This window comes from Atractosteus spatula, chromosome 8 (assembly GCF_055471065.1).
Source record: "Atractosteus spatula isolate fAtrSpa1 chromosome 8, fAtrSpa1.hap1, whole genome shotgun sequence".
Classification (NCBI taxonomy): domain Eukaryota; kingdom Metazoa; phylum Chordata; class Actinopteri; order Semionotiformes; family Lepisosteidae; genus Atractosteus; species Atractosteus spatula.
Window position 1 is genome coordinate 31,973,440 of NC_142713.1, and position 20,122 is coordinate 31,993,561.

Below are 20,122 nucleotides of genomic sequence, written 5' to 3' on the forward strand. Positions count from 1 at the left end.
GATTATGAATACACTCCTTCCTCCTTAACCATGTTTTTTTCACTGGTTTCACATATTCTCAGTGTCACGCCAAGCGTGGCATTAGAAGCATTCTCGAAAGCTTCTAGAACATTCTCACAGGCCCAAAGCTTCAGATCATCTCCAAGGCATACAGTAAATCATTATTTACATACATTTTACTACGTAATGACTGTCTAATCACTTTAATAACATTCCTTTTTGTAGGAGAAAACTGTACGGTACTGTATTTTCTGTCACATTTCTATGTGGCATATTAACATTGATTTGCACAGTGTATTAGCTATGCCCATGGCATTTTTATGTTACAGAAGAGCTTTTTTCCATTATACATGTTTTCTGTTATCCGCAGACAGTTCAGGAACATGTCTCCTGTGAATAAGGAGGACTGGTGTAATGCCTTTCTCCTTAACTTAAGATCAGTCACAAAGAGAGCATGACGCTTGAAGTACAGTATGCCAGTGGTAGCAAGCAGACCTTGAATGCTGATGTTCTTATGTACTGTAAATAATGTTGAATGAGATTTGTCCATTATAGGCCTCCGTGTGACCCTGAGACTGCAATTATAACATCTTGCAATCGGATCCAAATTAAAGAGGGCAGTAAAGAAAGTTTTTTTTATGGTTAGAACAATGATATGAAACACTGTACCCTTACCTACAGTATTTAAAGAACAGGCAAAGTCAGATGCCACTCGTAAGCTTTTCACTATCTGTGTATTATGGCAGGTGGGAACACTGAAGCAATACAATGTTAAATACATCAAGTGCTATGTGGGACAAAGCAAGGACGATAAGTCACAAACAAATCATGGCATGTTCTTTGCATATTGAGGCATAGTAACTACAGTTTGCAGAGCATAACTAAAATTAAAGAGGAATTTAGTAACTCTGAACTTTGAAACCAGTAAGATAGATTTGTTCAAAACACTTGTGGTTTTCTGTGCCTGTAGCCTTGATTTGTTTTGGCTAGTAGCTGTTTTGTAGATAAAGTTTTGATTAAGTGTTCTCATGAGAGTACTGCATTTCTGAGATTAAACCTACAGTCCTATAGTATGCAAGTTAAATTTCTGGTATCTACAAGCAGTTCTTTTTTCTGCTGTGCATAATTTCTTTTAAAGGAATTGGATTTTTTACCCAGTCTTCACCCAAAGTGTGGTAAAGGAGTTTGTAGATTTAAGAGATACATTTAAAAAACGTATAATTAGGTGAATCCTTTACCTTACACAATCTAAATGTACTTAATGCAGTATACAAATCAATTATTAACATTACCTGTGTCTTTGTTGAGACATAGTGTAGAAAGTTATTTTCCTGCAGTGTATCTCCTTTTAAAAGAATCACTTCTTTCAGATTACATGGTATAGAAGTCACTTTAATTCCACATTTGAAGATGGGTAACTGCTGATAAACAAACAATACACCTGAAATAATTGCTTATTATCTGGGGTTATGATCTTTAAACTCCATTCATACTGTAGATCTAATATAATAAGGACTGAATTAGTATGACTGTTGTCAAGCCACCAAACCCGGTTATTTCCCTGTAGATTTCACTGGCAATCAGCTGATACCTTGCACACATTTTGTTTCATTATCAGCCAGCTTCAGGAACGATCTAAGCCCACCTGTTACCTGATTACTGTATGTGTGACTCGTATTCCTCTGACTTGGATAGAAGTTGGCCACCCGAACTGCTCCATGCTGTGTTCAGTATGTCAGAACCTGCCGCCCAAGGTGATTTGCAGATGAAGCAGGGTTTATTAACCCAACAATGCAGCAGCTGAGGCTGAAGAGGTATGAGACAGGACAATGGCTACACACACCCGTGGCTGGTATCTAAAATTGTGTACTGAACACATATTTCCCTGAATGAAAATCTAGCTTTTGAGTCTAGTGTCGTAGGGTCTATTGACAGGATTAGACAGAAATCTAACATATTGTATAACTGAGATCACCCATAATGCCAGGATTCTGGCTAAGTGAATTTGAGGGCTGGTCTAGTAGTATGATATTTTTTTCTATTCAGACTTTCTTTAGAGCTGTGATCCTGAGTTGTGTGCTCAGGATAATTGTTGTGCTAAAGCACTATGCCTTGTATTTCTGTGATGAAGTTAGTAGTATATTTTGTTACTTAGCAGCATTTCATTTTCTTCTCTCACATACAGGTTTCTAGTCTATGAATAGTTTTACCGTTAGATGTAATGAAAATGCAATAAACATTTCATTGTCCTTGTTTTGTAAGCAGTTGCACTTTTCATTTATGAAATCTAATGATATTGTCATAGGTTTTACATGTTCCCTCCAAAAGAGGTTTGCAACTTGGCCTTGTGCATTGATTGGACTTTTGTTCTGAACAGTATTCCCTAGTTACATTTCTCCTAAATTATTCTGTACAGTAGAACTTTGACACATACTGTATATGAAAATGTTAGCAAACATTTTAGAGATACTGGTTCCCACTTTTGCACATGTGTTGAATGAATCTTCCAGACCTGTGTAGGATCCTATATGTAAATTCACATTGTATTATTGTGTTCCCATTTGCTTTATTTCTGTATAGATTACAAGATTTAAAAAAAAATAGAGTTTTGAACTTTAATGAGGCTCTTTCACAAGACTTTTTCATTTTGTTCTTTGTGAATGAATATATTTAATGTGTTCCCTTGAAAGTCTTAGGTTGTAAATCTTTTTATCACCAAAGAACAGATGCTTGATTTATGTTTATATTAACTATACATTGTACTTTGTAATTCTATCAATGACTACAACTTAGGTTTGTTAAAAAATAATAGATATTGCTGCTATTGCTGTATTTTTCTTTAACTGTTACAAGTAAGAATGCAGTTTAGACTTTATCACACTGCATAATCCTTATTTGATTATAGAGCATATATAGTTATTTTTTATATTTTTATGTATTGGTTAGATGTGGGGATGGATCAGTAAAACTTAACAGTTCTGCTTTTGCAAAACTCATTTAAGAGATGCTAAAAGCAGGATTATTACATGTAAATAATTTGCATGATATGTGCTTGTGTTATTTAACATTTTCTCAGCTGTGTGATATGCATTACCTTTTTCCTGTAAGCATTCTTTATTTAGAAAGGATGTGATAAATAACTTTGTGCCTTGCAGGGAAATATTCTTGTGCTCTCAAGAATGGACCTATGCTGATTTATCTGAATTCTCATTTTTTGTTGGTCACTAAAATATTTAAAGTGGTAACAAATCTATTTTACCCACCTGTGCTTCATTCCACTTCCACTTAAGATTGAAGTATTTAATTTCTAACAATGAGGTTCACAAAGTAATTATACCTTACAATGTCCTCGATTTTGTTTTTTTGTTCCTGGTATTGCATTATACAGTACTTCCTTCTGGAGTTCTGTGTTGTTCCAAAAGCATAATAATATGCTTTATTTGAAAAGCCCAGTGAATCATGTTCCAAAGTTCATCTTCAGGTTATTAACAATGCCTTACTCACTACTCTTTTGATAAATAAATATTTTCTGTCCATACTTCTTGTTTACTTCCACTTTAATTACTATTCTGCCAAAAGTATTGTGCAGTAATGTGGAATGTTCCAGTCTGTCTTTACCTTGTCCTTTATACACTTGGCATCTACATACCATTAAGAACCTGTATGTATTCTATTATTTGAATGACCTATATAGTACTTTGTAACTTTTTCCAATACAAATCATTTGTCATGTTTTTTGTCTTGTGTGGTAGGTATCAGGAATGCTTTCTAACTCAACAGAATTTTTTTGACTATTCATTTGTCATTGTTTTGATATTTTTACTGAATTACTTCACTTTTGTCTGTGTAGTAGTGAGCTAAAAACTGAGTAATGAGCAGAATTCATTTACTCCATGTACCTTAGAGGTACTAGAGATCAATCAAAATATTGCTTAATATCAATCAAAATATCTGAAGTATTTCAATACAGTGGTTTCTTTTTCTAACACTTTTTTTACGTGTATTTGGTATTTATACAGTATGTAGGTATTCTGAGCCTTAATATGAGAACTCAGTAAAAATCTGTCATTTTGTATGGGTTAAAAAGTTGTTAGGCTTTTAATGTAGTGTGGTAACTGCAGTGCAGTCTACCCTCTACTTCTGTCACATAGTTATTGGATGAGATTAACACTATGTTGGAAATAATTAATCTTATTTTAAAAAGAAATGATCCATGTTTGTGTTTATTGCAGGTGAAGTCTTTTGCAGAAGTTCAGAATGAATGGATACTCTTCTCCAAGCTACCCATCTGGAGGGTTTGGCTCTTACTCATCCCAGCTGAAGTGAGTACATGCACTACCTTTCTGAAATAATTTGAGAAACTTGCACATACTGTACAGTTACTCATGTTGCATTAAAGACAATTCATTTCTTTATAGGAATTTTCACTGAGTGGAGAACCTACTGTCTCAGTAAGCAGTGCAATTTAGAAATACAGTCTGATTTAAATATTTTAGGAAATAATTAAAAAAAATAATTGATAATTCAAGTAAACACAGTCAGTATTATTAAATATTTTATAGTATCTAATTTTTCCAACTTTCATGTATTTACTACTACATTTCAAGGGAAAGATGTTTCTCTGTAATACCTCTTAAGAAAGCATTATGAATTGGATATTTTTTATAAGATATGTGAGAGTAGCAGAAGAGGAAGAACCTAAGAAATATAAAAAAGGTCAAATTTCAGCCACCTCTCTAAACATGGAATGTGAACTACATGAGTGTTAATTTATGTGCCTGCAGACACAATACAAATTGTGATTAACGTGATCGGTATAAGAGGTAACATTGGTGCCATTATTCTCTTCCTTCACATGCTTATTTTCTTTAACAGTGGATGCAGTTCAGAGCCACCAGTGCACCCAGGGATCGACCAGAGCTCTTCCTCCAAAACAAATGCAAAAGCCTTGTATGGTAGGTACATAGCCTGAATCAGGGATGCTTTCTTACACAACAGAAAATTGTGAAATCTTTGGCATTGTTTTGTTATTTTTATTTAATCTGTGACTTTGGAAGGTTTTGTGGAAGTTTTTATAAAGTCCTGACTTTACAGGAATAGTGAGTATTGCTGTTAGAACGTACAGCACATATGCAGTAGATCCTGTATATTGTACATTGACAAAAAGTCAATCAACTACATATATAACCAATAACAAAGTTCTGTAAAAACCAACATACTCTTCTGATTTTACAGGCAGACATCAGCTACAAGAGTTGGCAACAAATAAATAAGTATTCTTGAACTTACTAGAGTACAACCCTAACATGCTAAAACAGTTCTTGTTTGATAGCTAGAACCCCACTATATACCTATGCTTGTATGCCAGAACCATATAATCTATATTACCCAGCGTACTGTATATAATTAGCATGTGGTAATTTATTTGAAACTTGGAATGTGTATGTTTTTAACCAAGATCAGTTTGTTGTCAATGATTGAGCACAACATTACAAATTGAAATTCTGAATATTGTAGTGTGATAATGTGAAGTTAGGTGGATATTAAGTATTGTAATTAGGTAGAAGTGCAGATTCTTGGATTTGTGGGGAAAATTGGGAGATACAAATAACAACCTATTGTATGTGATATGAGTAAATGTGGTACTTGGTGTCTGGCAAACTATTTTGGAATTGAATACAATGTTATTGTGACCTTCTTAAGATCTCAATTAGTATAATCTCGTTATTTTTATAATACAAGGCCGTAGAACATTTGCAAAGAGTTCACTGATGTTCATTGTAAGGTTTATGCTGCACAATCTGATTAGAGTTGCCACCTCTGCAAGGTTACCTGAGATAAGATTTTCTCATTTTCAGACATTTATCACTGGCACTGTATTTTAGAAATGTAAATGAAATGTCTGTCATTTAAATTGGATAAATGTTTTTGCAGGTTTTATTTTATACGTTTTCACAATAGGGTCCATTTCCCTAAGTTTCATTGTCTGCTGCTAAATGTTATTTTCCAGCAGGAAAATAAGAAATACAAAGAACTAATTGAGTGGTATGTGGAGTGACACTGAACAGATTATTGTCAAATCAGAGTGCTTCAGAACTAACAGACTTTGTTCTATCAATGAAAGCTGAATGAGATCTTTGGATCAGTTAGCTGCTAACACCAAATGTACTGGAGTATGTTGGTAAATGGCCTCCTCTCTTGTAACCTTTCTTATGCTCTGATGATCAGGATATTCTGAAGCAAATTGGTTTGACATGATACAGTATGTACAGTAGGGAGAAAATGAAGTCATATTTGTGTTGGAAAAAATAAGAAAGTGATCAATCAGTTTTATTCTTATATAGCACCTTTCAATCCAGGGCATTCTCAAGGCACTTTACATAAATTATACATATAACAAAGTACAGTAAATACAAGATACTATGAAACCATGTATCAATGTGAAATTACATGAAATAGATAATACAATAAAGAACATTGAAAAAAGTTTGAAGTTCAAGATTTAAAAAACATCAGTATCAAAACATAAATGTTTTTATATGTTTATGATATGTAATATCATATGTATGATATGTAATCAAGTCCTTTACAGTATTAGAATTTCATCATGACTAAAGAAAAATGGAATCCTTTACCTTAATGAAGTTACAGTTCCACCCACAGTAGGTTTTTGTCTCCTTTATTGTGCACAGGGATGGATGGATTGTACTTCCTCAGATCATCTTCCAAACATAAAAAGAAAGGTAGACAAACAAACAACAGCTGGTTTGGTGATTGTACTGTTGGGAGCAGTTCCCCCAAACCTTTGCAAAACCAAAAATGCTGAAAGCCAAGTTGTTGATCACGTTAATCATTTTTTACAGCTGTCTGTGTGATTATTGGCAAGGGTCAGAACCAAGCAGAAAGGCATATTACATATTGGGAACATCCATTATCTTACTCTGGTTATATGAAAATGAAATACATTTAATAAAAGAAAAGATTCTTAAAGAATATTTTTTGGTTTTGCAGAATTGTCATATTTATATTCTCTTGTAGATAGCCCTGCTTATTTTTTTTCGAAATCTGTGATCCTTTCCAAGTTAAAGTACAGAAGCTGTTTCTAAATATTTTAATCCTTATTTAATTTTCCAGTACTTTTAAAGATGATGATGTATAAAGACTTTAACATCTTGACATTTTTATTGAGGGATTCTCATTGTTTCTTATTATCTTCTTTAAACAACTGAGCATGACTCCCTTAAATCTTGGTTACGTTGGTAATGGTTTCAAAACACAGTGTTTTCATTACGTATAAGATACTAGGCTATCTTATATTAAATAAGTGATGGTTTGCTGTGCTTTTCTGGTATCCCAACATGATGTGTCTAATGCATGTTTATACTGTACCTTGGACTGTGATCCTTTTTTTCTAGAGTTACAGTTTTTAACAGTAGTGCAATACAGTGCATCATCTTTATAGAACCTGCTTACACGCCTGTAGACCCATTTTGTTTTGCTTAAATGTAGTGCTTATTAATAGATAATAAGTACAAGTCCTATTTTTTCATCTGATGTGTGTTATTTTAGGTACAGTATGTGTGTTTTAATGTTTAGTGAAAAACAAACCAAAAGCGAAGCATCTGATTGTGTTTTTAAGTTTTGAACAAATAATAAATAAATTATTGTTGATTCATTTATTTTTAAGCTCTTTTAGTTCTCTAGTTTAGTACTACAATGTGTTGTACAGCACTTGTATTAAAAATGTCAGGAAGAGCTCTGTTCATTTCTGATGGGCTTATCTTGAAGTGATAATGGACATGTGAGGTGAAAATCTAGGTTGTTTGTTTTTCTGATTTTCTGTGTTTATTGCATTGCTGTTTAAAGATCCAACCACTAAAATGTCTAATGAGGTCTGAAAAGGTTTAACATTATTGTGAGATTGGGAAAAGACCTCGCTCAGGACGTCATATTCTTGTTCTTATAGTAATAATCCTGCTGAAAATATTACCTTGACAAAGATACTCCACCTGTGTGAAAGCTGTATTTTTGTATTAATACTGTATGTGTACTTTTGTGCACAACAAATTACAGTTCATTCCTCAGCTGTGTACTAAAGGTTCTCAAGGTGGGATTCACCAGAATTCTCAGTTTCAATATCTTAAAAAAACTGTGGATTTCCTGCTTCTGTAGCCTTTTCTAACTGAAGCCCTGTCAGTCAAATATGCAAAAGAAAAAGAGTATTATTTCATTTGTTTTTTTACTGTTCACTACAGACCTGATTAAAACAGAAACATAAAATATAATTTCCAATATTTGTCTCCATTGCTCTTATTTGGAAATGTTCTTGATAAAGAGTCAGAAATTAAAGTTAGGAAATTGAGATTTTTTATTTTCTTCTAAACTTGTCAATTATGTGACTCTTTTGCACAGAGCAAAGGAAGAATTATGCGAAAAACAGTATTAACAGTATGACTGATACATCGCAGTACCATGTGGAGGTAAGAATGTGTACAATAGTTGTGGACTAAAGTTGAAGAGATTTGCATTGAAACTACATGTATACAGTGGTCCGTCTTTTCTTTTCTTTACTTCTTTGCCATTTCTGCATCTCTCAGTGCATATTATCAGGGTCACAACAGATATTATCAGGATTTATAATACTATAGAAATCTTATATTCCAAAACATGATTATCTTGATTTCTATAGCTTTCTTCATGATAATTCCAAATATAATTGAGCTGAGAATCTCTACATGGCTGGACAATAAAATGAGTCAATTAGCAATCTGGTGTTTCACCATTTGTGACCAAAATTATATAACTGCTGCTTAATACCACCATCTTTGTCTGGATCTTTTAGTTCATTTTACAAGCTTTTTAATTTATATTTGCCTTCAGATTTTAATGATAGATAAAATTAATTATCCTCTCCCCCTAAAGCATTTTTCAACAGTGTTCAAAAGAAGTCTAAAAATAGTGGTTTATGTTTTGTGATTTTGGCCGTTTATTCTTATTAAACTTCTTGTGGAAAGATCTTATGGAGGGCACAAAAACAGAGGTTTTCTCATGTTTGCTTGTTTTTTCACTGCATCTAGCACTTAACAACATTTGTCATGGACCGCAAGGAAGCTATGATAACCATTGAGGATGGCATCCGGAAACTCAAACTTCTAGATGCCAAAGGCAAGGTTTGGACCCAGGACATGCTTCTGCAAGTGGATGACAAAACAGTCAGTCTGATAGATGGGGAAACCAAAGTAAGAATACAGATTTGAACTTCTTTTGTTGTCAGATCTTAAACTTTCGAGATTTAGCACAAGCAGAAATGAAATTTAAAAACGATGTAATCATGACTAGCTATCACTTGTTTTCAGAAGCACTCTTTTATAACATTGAGAAATGACTTTGTAGTCCAGTCTGAGTATTATTTTTGTAAGGACTGAACATCTGCTTATTTAATAAATAATGTGGCAATATTGAAATGACAAAATGTGTATTTTTTTCTAATTTGAACAGTACAATTGAGATACCAAATGAAACTCATTAAAATTAGATTAATTAGATCAATGCCTCCAGTATTATGCCTGCTCCACATATGATCCAATGGAAGTTTATGTGGAAAACTTGACATATACATTTACATATACTTACATATATGGAGGCTGTGCTTGGGATATGTGAGGTATGTGACCACTATTGATTAGATTCTGTCATTTTGTTTCCTTTCATTATTTTCAAAAAGCATTTTATACAGTTATATTTAGAATGGGTGGCACAGTGCTGCAGTAGTTAGCACTTCAGGGGCTCTAGTTTTCTTACTGTGAGGTTAATCAGCTTCTGGGAAAATTGGCCCTGATATGAGTGTTTGCATATTTGTGTGTCTGCCCTGTCATGGACTGGGGTTCCATCCAAGCTATATCCCACCTTGCTCCCCTTGTGACCCTGTAATGGATAAAGTGGTACGAAAATGGATGGATGGCTATTGAGAATTAAATGGCCTGATTTGTGAGAGCACTCACATGTTAGCATGAAGCTCAAATGCCAGTAACTGGAGAGCCTTTGAGAGTGAGTTGTGCTGTCAATATCTTCCTGTTGATTTCAGAATGAATTGGAAAATTTTCCTCTGAGCACTATTCAGCATTGCCAGGCAGTGATGAATGCATGCAGCTACGATTCAATCTTAGCTTTGGTTTGTAAAGAACCAGGACAAGGAAAACCAGACCTACATCTCTTTCAATGCGACGATGTCAAGGTGGGTCTCATGAGGATGCTCTCAGACTTCTTTGTGCTTGTGAAGAATTTTCTGCTTGTTTGTTTTGTTTTCAATTGGAAATGTTTGTTGAAGAACACTTTAATCTTCCATTAGACTTCATTTTCTTTTCACTTTATTGAATGAAATCTTCTGTTGTTTTAATCTATTCATTTCCATTAGGGAAGAAGTTACCTTTCTCATGAATGCAGGCTGTGTGAAATGAACAAGCTAGATTGTTTCCTGGTCAGGGTCATAGGTTACAAAAATTAAATTAAATTTAAATAGATCTTTCGCTTGTCACTTGTCATATTCTTAAACCTCTTCATCTACATCAATGTGCTAACAAATATTAATGTTAACAGGTTGTTGACAGTAATTTACATTTAATAGATGGTACATGTGATACTAGTATTATGGTTTGATTTGTGCTATTATTGTGATGTATTGTCATGTAGACGTGTCACAAATCTGTTCAGTTTTGAACACACTGTATATAAATATATTATTACAATATGAAATTATTGGTGTATCACATCAAATAGTATTGCTCAATTTGTTCAGGTCTTAAGACCTAACACATTAAGATAAAATATTATTAATTGCTTAAAAAGCATTATGAAAGCAACAGTAATTTACATTTTAATAAAATAAAAAAGTTATAGGTCTGTATCCTAAGATTATCTGGGTTTGATATGGAATACACAGTAATGGGTACACTGTGAACTGAAAACAGTCAATAGATACACATAATTTTTCAGTGGAATGCTCTTTTATTCTATTGTATTCTCTCACAGATTTTTTAAATATGTAGAATGTTGTCTTTGGTCTCTGCAAAATTAATCCTGGAAATTCACAAATATTGACTGTTTATAAGGGCACTGGATACATTTTTATAGTTTCTTAACATGTCATTGTAAATTAATGAAGGAGCCTGTTTTGTGTTTAACTGTAAATACAGTGTTTCTCTTATTTATTATTTACTATTTATTACTTATTATTACTATTATTTATTATTTAAAGTATTACTAGTGTTTATAACATTAACAGAGTGCTTGTCTTGAGGACAACGTTGTTACAAACCTGGCTTCTTCGTTACTGGCCCAGGATAACCCCTTTTTGGATCTGTGCTCTTGAGCATTATACCGTTACCAGTATAAGTACTGGCTCCCTCCTCCAGTAATGTGGTTCACATTAGTTTATTAAGTGTAATAAAGTGTTAAACAATACTTGACAGGGGTATTTCATCATGGGTTCTGCTGATTGCTGTAGATTTGCATTGATAGAGTATGTACCAACACCCTGTCTTTTAAATTAATTTACTAGAAAACATACTGTAGATATCACTTGCTAGAATGCTTGAATGTTCAATGAAACTAAATAGATTTCAAAGTCAAAAATATATCTACACAGCTAAAAAACAATATTTATTACACTTAATGAATTAGTGAATTACTCTGTAGAAGATTGATGGTGCTATTACTTCTGTCTGCAGCTGTAGATCCCTTTTGACTTTCATTAATTGCTGTATGTGTGGTTTCCACTAATGTCCTATTCTTGCAAATTGTGAAGGGTGAGGTTCTCAAGAAAATAGAAAACAGAGCAGGAAACGAAATAGTTCATATAATCACCGCAGATGTCAAAAATACACCCGAATGGTAGGTATAATTTTAGGAACATGAGTTAATTATTCTCTGGCACAGCTCTGGCAAAAGAATAACAAATTATGGAGACAATCAAGGACCAACAAATATTTATTAACAATAACACAAAGCTAAACAACACAAAATGTTACACACATACTGTACAGTTGTGTGCAAAAGTGTAGGCACCCTACACTTTTGGTCAAAGGATATGTCTCAGTGAATTAAGTGAAAAGAAGTTGGCACAAGCTCTGTATGGTATCAACATCACATCTTTCTGCAAATTGTAATGTACAAATTATTATTTATTTACAGTTCTGAAGATATTCAAAATACTAAAACAGTGAATATGACACATCAAATATTTCTTAGGTCTAGGTTCACAGTATATGCTGTGCAAGGGGCTGCCACACAACCCCAAAGCATAACAGATCCCTTCCCCCCTTCCTTAGCGTTTGACAGAGTGTTCTTTTCTTAAAATTCTTCATCCATTTTTCTCTAAATGTACAGTATCTTCTGTGGTTGTGGCCAAAAGTTTGATTTTTATTTCATCAATACACAGAGCTTTGTTCCAAGATGTTTTTGGTTCATCCAGTTTTTGTTTGCTTGATTAGAGTTAATTTTAGACAGTGATATTTGTGATGAGATCATAGGCAAAGTTTCCTTCTGACAGTTCTCTCATGCAGACCATTTTTGTGTAAGCAGTGCTTGCTGTTACTGTAGACTTGTGAACAGCTACTCCATTGTGAACGAAACGTTTCTGCAGGTCCTTTGCAGTGATCTGTGGGTTCTGCTTTGTGGATCTGACCAGTTTTATCTGATTATTCTGGGTCTTACAGATCTTCCCTTGACTTCAACAGTTCCCTTTGACTTCTATTTCTTATTGATGTTTCTGACACTTGAAATTGAAAGCTGGAAACGTTTAGAGACCTTTTTATAGCCTTTCCCTGGTTTGTAAGAGTAAATTGTCTTTATTTTCATCAAAGTCATCAAACAGCTGCTTAGGAAGGCCCATGGTTGTTGAAAGTAGGAAGAAAACAATCACAGCCTGAGAAGGGTAGAAGGGTCAAGGTATTTGTTGATTAACTTTTATTGATTAATTTAAGGCCTAACGCTTCGATCAAGTTTTGGAGATTTTGAAAAACACAAATTAAAAAAGTGGTAATGAATCAACTGTTTAAAAATAAATAGAAAATTTGCATTAAAGTTTGCATAAAAGATGTTGGGTCTAGCTTTGTACCATGTAGAGGTTGTGTTACCTTCTCTTCATAGTTTAACCAGGGATGCCTAAACATTTGGACATAACTATAACATTTAATGTTACACAATGTTTAAAACAATGTTTATGAGTTGAAATACTGTATGTTTGCTGAAAACCTTATTTCAAATAATAAATGACATCCCAGAGTCATAGCTACTATATATTTACTGGGGTTTTTGGTAGCTTTATGATTATTTGTTTTCTGACTGAAAAAAATCCAAATATATCTTTCACGTATAAAAAAGAAAGAGTTTAAGGAAGGTTAGGGTGGAAGAGTAGGGCTGTGGTTTAGTCAGTCATATATATGTCAAATACAGGACATGTGGGAACTGAATAATGAGATTTTTTTTACAGATGCCTTGAGGGAACTTACATTTTTTTTTCTTTTATTGTATTTTTTAAAATAGTACATATCAGATTCAGTTTTATTTAAGTTAATTTTAATGTTAATTTGTTTTCTTTTTTATGTAACTGAGCCTTACATGTACAGTATGTACCTGATGGCATAAGACCTGACATCATATCTTATTAGGTTGCTGGTAGTCAGACAAAAGCCTAAGAAACTTAAAACGTTACTGCCAAATGTATGAAATATTCACACTTTAAGGGCTACAAAGCCTTTTCTTGCTGCTTAGCATTGCTATCTTTTTGTTAAAGAAGCACTACTTGTTTTCTTCAAGGCGAACCTGATCCATGCTGATATCGAAAGTGCCATCAGTGATAGCAAGGGAGGGAAACAGAAGAAGCGTCCAGACACTCTGAGGTATACAGCAGGTTCTTGCTTGTGACTGAACCAGCCCCTTTTAAAATCAGTTTTCAATATCTAATCATATTCCCCTTTCTGTTGGCCTGTCAGTGACTGCCTACACAATTTTTGTTTGCCCTTTGATTCTAATATTTGAAAAAGACACAAGGAAATGTTTGTATAGGAGAACAACTGCTAGTGTAACATTGGAACCCTGCTGGCAGGAGGCATCTCTGTTGTACAGAAGGGATCTCCCAGTAGATTATACCCTGGCACGGCAGCAAATTCTGTACTGTCAGCCAGACAATTTGTTTTTTATTGATGGAACGAATGTGCTTCAATTGTTTGTTTCTGGAATTTGGCTGTTTAAAATCAAGGATGAGTTCATAATATCATCTTATTGTAAAAAAAAGTAGATGAGAGAAGTAGGCACTACCTTTAAGAAAGGATATGATAATTATATCCCTTAATGTTATCATGCATTTTAAGTGTTTTCTGAGGATCATATGAAGAACCACTTTTCCTAAACATATTTGAAGGAAAACTAGAGACCTTTTTGTGGCGTTTTCCTTTTTTAAAAAGTGTTCAGTTTCAGATTTTCCCTCAAGCGGTACTCAAATAACCCTCTGCCTCTGTTGCACATTGCTTTATTTTTTTTTATTCCCAGGATGATTTTAAAGGCTGATGCTGCTATCCCTCCCCCCCCCTCGGCGCCGGCGCCTGTGCCCCCAGCTACGGTCACGCAGGTGGATGTGAAGAGCCGAGTGGCAGCCTGGTCCGCCTGGGCCTCGGCGGAGCAGCACGACTGTGAGAACAAACACTTCAAATGATGTTTCTTAAAATAGTTCGCTACAGCTGTTCGGTATCACTAGAAATATATCAGTACATGTAACTTCCACCTGCTAGTTCAAGTATTGGATGGAAATAGTGTTAAATTTGATAACCTCATTTCTGTTTTATGGGGCTAGATTTCAGCAGTTGAAACCACTTTAAACTGTACCTTACAACTTCAAGACTGGCCTGAGTTTTTGACTCGTCCCTGGCCTAGGTTTTAAAAGGCTGGATTACTCAGAACTTTGAAACTCTGTATACCTTCTTTTCAGAAATTTCAAGGGCACCAGAAAGGCTTTCTGCACTGAGGGGCAATAGACAGCAATTATACACACAGGGCAGGCATGTCATGCAACAGGGAAATATTGTCGAGTCTGACGAGTATGTCTATAATCAAATCTCTTTAATATTTTCTAGGCCTGACTTTCTTGAGTAGTAAATCTGTCCTCTGCTCAATATGAATAATGTTACAGTGCTAATGAAGTTTTGTCTCTGACCCATTGTTGATCATATACAGTATACTGTACTATATATGATTATATATATATGAGTATCAAAAGAAACATATCACTTGATGTTTCTTTTTAAATCAATGTACAAATAATATATACAGGTTTTCAATATTGCTCAATTGTTTTGATGTCGTTTTGATGAATTGATCATTCATGACTGACTGTGATACACTGTTGCTTTAGCATTACATTATCTCATTAGTGAGAGAGTCGATTTGCTTTAGGTGAGAAGGTGATTTAGCCTGTTTAACATCAAGACTGGTGATAAGAAGCAAAAATACAAAAACTAACCAATGTGCATCAATAGAATAATGACTTTGTGCAATGAGTATGTTAGAGGCGAGACTACTGTATGCCATCTTAGGTTGACTCACCAGCAATGGAGCCAGGTCTTCTTTTGCAATGTAGACCCTCTGTGAGGGTTTTGTGCAGGGTGTCAGAAAATAACATTTATAGGCCATTCAGGGAAAGACTGAGCACACAGAGCAGCCGTAAGGTAAAAAAAAATGCTCTTTTATTTACAGTGTGCAGGAAAATGTTCAAATCATACTGAACACAATCCTAAGCTCTTTTTTGAGGTTATTACTCAACTTCTTCCATGAACCTGAGAATAATAACAGGGCAGCTAAGCTGCTTACCAGCCTCTCAAAACAGTATGTCTCTTCTCTCAGTCTCATTCTGACTTTTCAAATCTTTAGTCTCCCTCTTCTCTAAAGCGCTTCAGAATGATTCAGAATTACACGTTACATAGCGCCTTTGAGCCCAGGTTGGTGGCTTCCTTCTTCCTTCCATCTGATGAGTGTGCACCGCAGAGGATCTGCCCTCTGTTCCCAAACATTGGATTACAGTTGGAAACCTGAGCTTCCTTATTTATAAACTGACACCTGTCCAATTGTCTTGCACCAACCGGTTAGGTGACTGAGGGCGGCAGCTCATTCCACACAGCATTCTGGTGAATGTGGTCCAGACGAAAATCTGCAACTTGTCTGAGCCTACTGCCCTCACATACCATCCCGATTTAACACAAGCAATTGCAGAGCAAAAACAACGCTAGGTTTTGTGAAAAACAAAACAATACATACAGAGGTCCAAGCGTGACGATCTGGACAGGAGTGTCTGTCTGGTACAGAACTCCATTTGTAGTGTTGTGCAATTGGATAACCAGCAAATGCTACAGTTGCAGCTATCCAGAATGTGCGTTAAAACCCATGTTAGTGGTAAGCAAACTGCAGTGTACTGCGGAGGTGGCGTTTGTGGTCCATTAGACATTGGTGAAATGGTAGCTTCATTTAGTCTGTTTTACTATTTTTTTAAAATCCACGTAATATGGAATATTAATATGGAATCGTGTAACTAAAGAGAAATGTTGGTAGCTGAAAAAAATACCAAGTATATTAATGTTTCCAAATGTTATTAACAACATTAATTTTTAAATGTAATATATTTATATTGATACCTTTATATATAATATAATCAAATGTGTACATTTTTAATAATTAAAATATAAAAAAACTAATATTCATTTCCTACAGTAAATATACCTTTCTAATCTTTCTCTCTTAATATGTGTATTTTACCTGGTGGTTATTGAAATTACTGTTTTGTAGACATGAAATAATAGATATTTCATCTCTACAAATAGAATGTATTTTTGATATCTGAATATTATAAAAAGCATAATCCTTTTAGATAATTGCATGATATAAAATTATATCTTTCTAAGTTTTACTTCCTTTGTGCACTTGTTGGCCATTGACTAGGAGTTTTTATGGAAAATATTTGTACTTTAAAAAATATGATTTTTTTTCTGTCACTCCATATTTAGTTTCTGAAACAAGCCGTAGTCTAGTTTATTTGGTAAAGTCACTGAGCAAGAGAGCAAACAATGCAGAGATCCAAGTAACATTGGCATTTCCAACCAGAAGAGTCATTGGGGCAGCCTGTCATGAGGAATAACAGCTGTGGATAGTGGGTTTGCAGAGAGTTTATTGTGACTTCCTGAACTTGATTTGCCCCCTTTCTTTTGGCAGATGACAAGCACAAATACTTCTCTGAACATGACGAGCCACCAGAGACAATGGCTGCCCGTGTTGACCGAGATGTGGTATGTGTTAGTGTTCTTTTTAATGCAGTATTTGTGGAGTCAGCACATACCTATAATATTTCAGGTGGTACTTTAGTCAGAGATAGTTAGTGATCAGCATGTTTTTTTTTCATTTTTATTCATCATTTGACATTTTTATTTAGATGTGATTATAATGCACAGGAACCAAACGATATACAGTGTCTCAAAGAAGAATGTGTTCACCTCTTAAAAATATTTTCTACCCTTTTCACCAAATAAAATGACAGAATAAAAAAATGTACTGTTTCAGCTATTAGGAAATGGTATTGTTTCCAGTCATTCTGCGTGATTTTATTTATTAGCATTTCTGACATAAGTTAATGCAGACATGTTTGATTATACTGTACATGTACAATACATGCAATTTAAACATTACGCTAGCTGTCATTAAATCTCATTAAAAATCATTACATTAATTTTAATGTAAGAAAATACGGTATGCAAAAGCTGGTATACAGGCTAGAGAAAGCTCTGTCTGTGGAGTCAACATTGAATATTATAGTCAACTCATTTGCGGTTTAACTGTTGGGTGAAGTTGGGTGTCTTGCAGTCAGATTTTGCACTTTGGTGCGTGTGACAGCTAAGATTGTCTGGTTGCAGCATTTATACTGTTTTCTTGATTTGTTTTATAAATTTGTATTTCCATGTAAACTAAAGTGTGCATGTTAACTTTGATATTGTACATTCTCATTAGTTAAATTTTAAGATTAAATTTCTCTCTTTCTCTGAAATATAGTTACGATAGCTTAAGAATAATACTAAATGTAACATGAAAAAGAGTCACAAAATGTTAAAATGTCTTCAGAACTGCAAGTTTTGTTTTATTTAATGTTCCAGCAAATCCTGAACCACATTTTGGATGACATAGAGTTTTTTGTCACTAAACTTCAAAAAGCTGCTGAAGCTTTTAATGAGCTTTCAAAGAGGAAGAAATCAAAGAAAAACAAAAAGAAGGGACCAGGGGGTAAGAACGTCTTTTTTGCTGTTTCATTATTAGACACAACTAAGATGCAGATTCACCAAAATCACTACAATTTCTTTTCTAATTATAGCATCTAGTTCTAAAATCATTTACGCCTTTCATAAAGCTAAAGTATTCATCACTTTATTTTGTAGGAAGTGTTAAGAAGTATTAATTACATTCATTAGTTTATCTTAACTGAATTAACTCACTGAGTTTGCCCATCCATTAGTTATTAATAACCAAGTAAGCAAACTATGCTTAAAAACCTGATCTCTTCACTTGTAAACTTTCTTATATTTAAATATGTATCACAGTTATTACAGGTCAGATATTCACATAAGTTATACAAAATATCAAAATTAAAGCTTAAAACACAAGGATGTTTTTTGAAGGAATGTCTTAGGAATTAGAAGCCCCGCAGTTGTTGGTGTGCTTCCGTTGAGTATTCACCAGATCGTCCATAATAATAATTCCTTGCACTTATTTAGTGCTTTTTCTGGACACTCCACTCAAAGCGCTTTACAGGTAATGGGGACACCTCTTCCAACAGCAACCTTAGCTTTCCCAGGAGGTCTCCCATCCAGGTACTGGCCAGGCTCACACCTGTTGACCCACCTGCTGTGGGCTGCCAGTTATGTGTTGCAGGGTCATATAACTCTTGCAAACAAAAAGCATAAATATTTTTTTTCATTGATGGGTTTCGGTTTATAATTTATTCCAAATATTCAATTATTTTAGCTTTCAGCTCCTAAGAAAGGGTCCTAGCCATGTGGGTTTTCCAGGTCTCTTTTAAGAATCAGCAGCTGAAGAGAGAGTAAAGCTGCTGTACTGTTCCAGTTAAGTCAAAAATTAGCTGACAGAGGTAGTCGAGAGCTCAGCTGGATTTTAAACCTGTAGACACACTGACATCACAAGACCATATTTAGGGACCTGTGACCTAAGACGTTGTTCTTAGTTTATCCATTAAATAATTTAATTAATTATCATTTGACCTACAGTATGTCTTTGCAGTAGAATTCATAGAGGTTTTGAAAAGAAAAAGGATTATTTTATTCTGTGGCTTAAACAATCACGTTTTGTTGCACTTATGCTGATTTTATTTTATCTTCTAAGTTGGCAGTAATCTTGGCAATTTAGTGGCCCACTTTGTTGAAAAAACGATTTTTGACAGTTTTCTGAACAGCAGTCTAAACGGTAGTTTAGAGGTGATTTATAGAACACTCTGACTAAATGCAGCATTAAGTCGCCCATCCAACAGCATTGTGTCCTCTGTTTTTTTTAAACGTGTGACCACATCACAGATCACAGAGACAAGTCAGGGGGTTTTCAATGTACTCTTCAATATGCAGAAGGTTGTCCGTGTATGATGTTAGTTTGTGGGTAACATTCTTCTTTTGTCCACTAGAGGGTGTCCTAACACTACGGGCAAAGCCACCATCTCAGGAGGAATTTGTTGACTGTTTTCAAAAATTTAAGCATGCATTCAATCTGCTTGTAAGTTTGCTGTGAATTATAGTCTTTTTTGTTTGTCATTAGAATGTTCAAGTATCAAATATTTAAAAAAAATATTTAAATTTCAAATCCAACAGTTTATTATGGGTATGATACTCATGCTTTAAAATGTTTAAAAGAACACACCAGTCAGTTTTTTAATTGTTGTATTATTGTATTAGATTTATTTATATTAGTTAAACATACCAACACAAAATAGTTTGATGATTTTAAGAGTCTGTCAGTCACTCACAATCCTTATTTATGGTAAACCATAATAAAATAAATAAAAATAAAATATTTTTGAACAGATATTAAT

The 20,122-nt window shown here is 34.2% G+C and overlaps 1 protein-coding gene across 6 annotated transcripts in view; it reads left to right on the plus strand.

The window, feature by feature from the left end:
• The window catches only part of eps8a (EGFR pathway substrate 8a, signaling adaptor), a 96,537-nt gene that overhangs the window by 49,210 nt on the left and 27,205 nt on the right, over positions 1 to 20,122 (plus strand). For all 6 annotated transcript variants that reach the window (XM_088922875.1, XM_088922876.1, XM_088922878.1 and 3 more), the window contains 10 exons: positions 4,233 to 4,322; positions 4,876 to 4,955; positions 8,413 to 8,480; positions 9,078 to 9,239; positions 10,085 to 10,234; positions 13,816 to 13,898; positions 14,548 to 14,687; positions 17,254 to 17,327; positions 18,186 to 18,312; positions 19,718 to 19,806. In XM_088922875.1, the coding sequence (XP_088779001.1) occupies positions 4,258 to 4,322; positions 4,876 to 4,955; positions 8,413 to 8,480; positions 9,078 to 9,239; positions 10,085 to 10,234; positions 13,816 to 13,898; positions 14,548 to 14,687; positions 17,254 to 17,327; positions 18,186 to 18,312; positions 19,718 to 19,806 (1,038 nt within the window). In that variant the 5' untranslated portion in view covers positions 4,233 to 4,257. The remainder of the gene's footprint in view (positions 1 to 4,232; positions 4,323 to 4,875; positions 4,956 to 8,412; positions 8,481 to 9,077; positions 9,240 to 10,084; positions 10,235 to 13,815; positions 13,899 to 14,547; positions 14,688 to 17,253; positions 17,328 to 18,185; positions 18,313 to 19,717; positions 19,807 to 20,122) is intronic.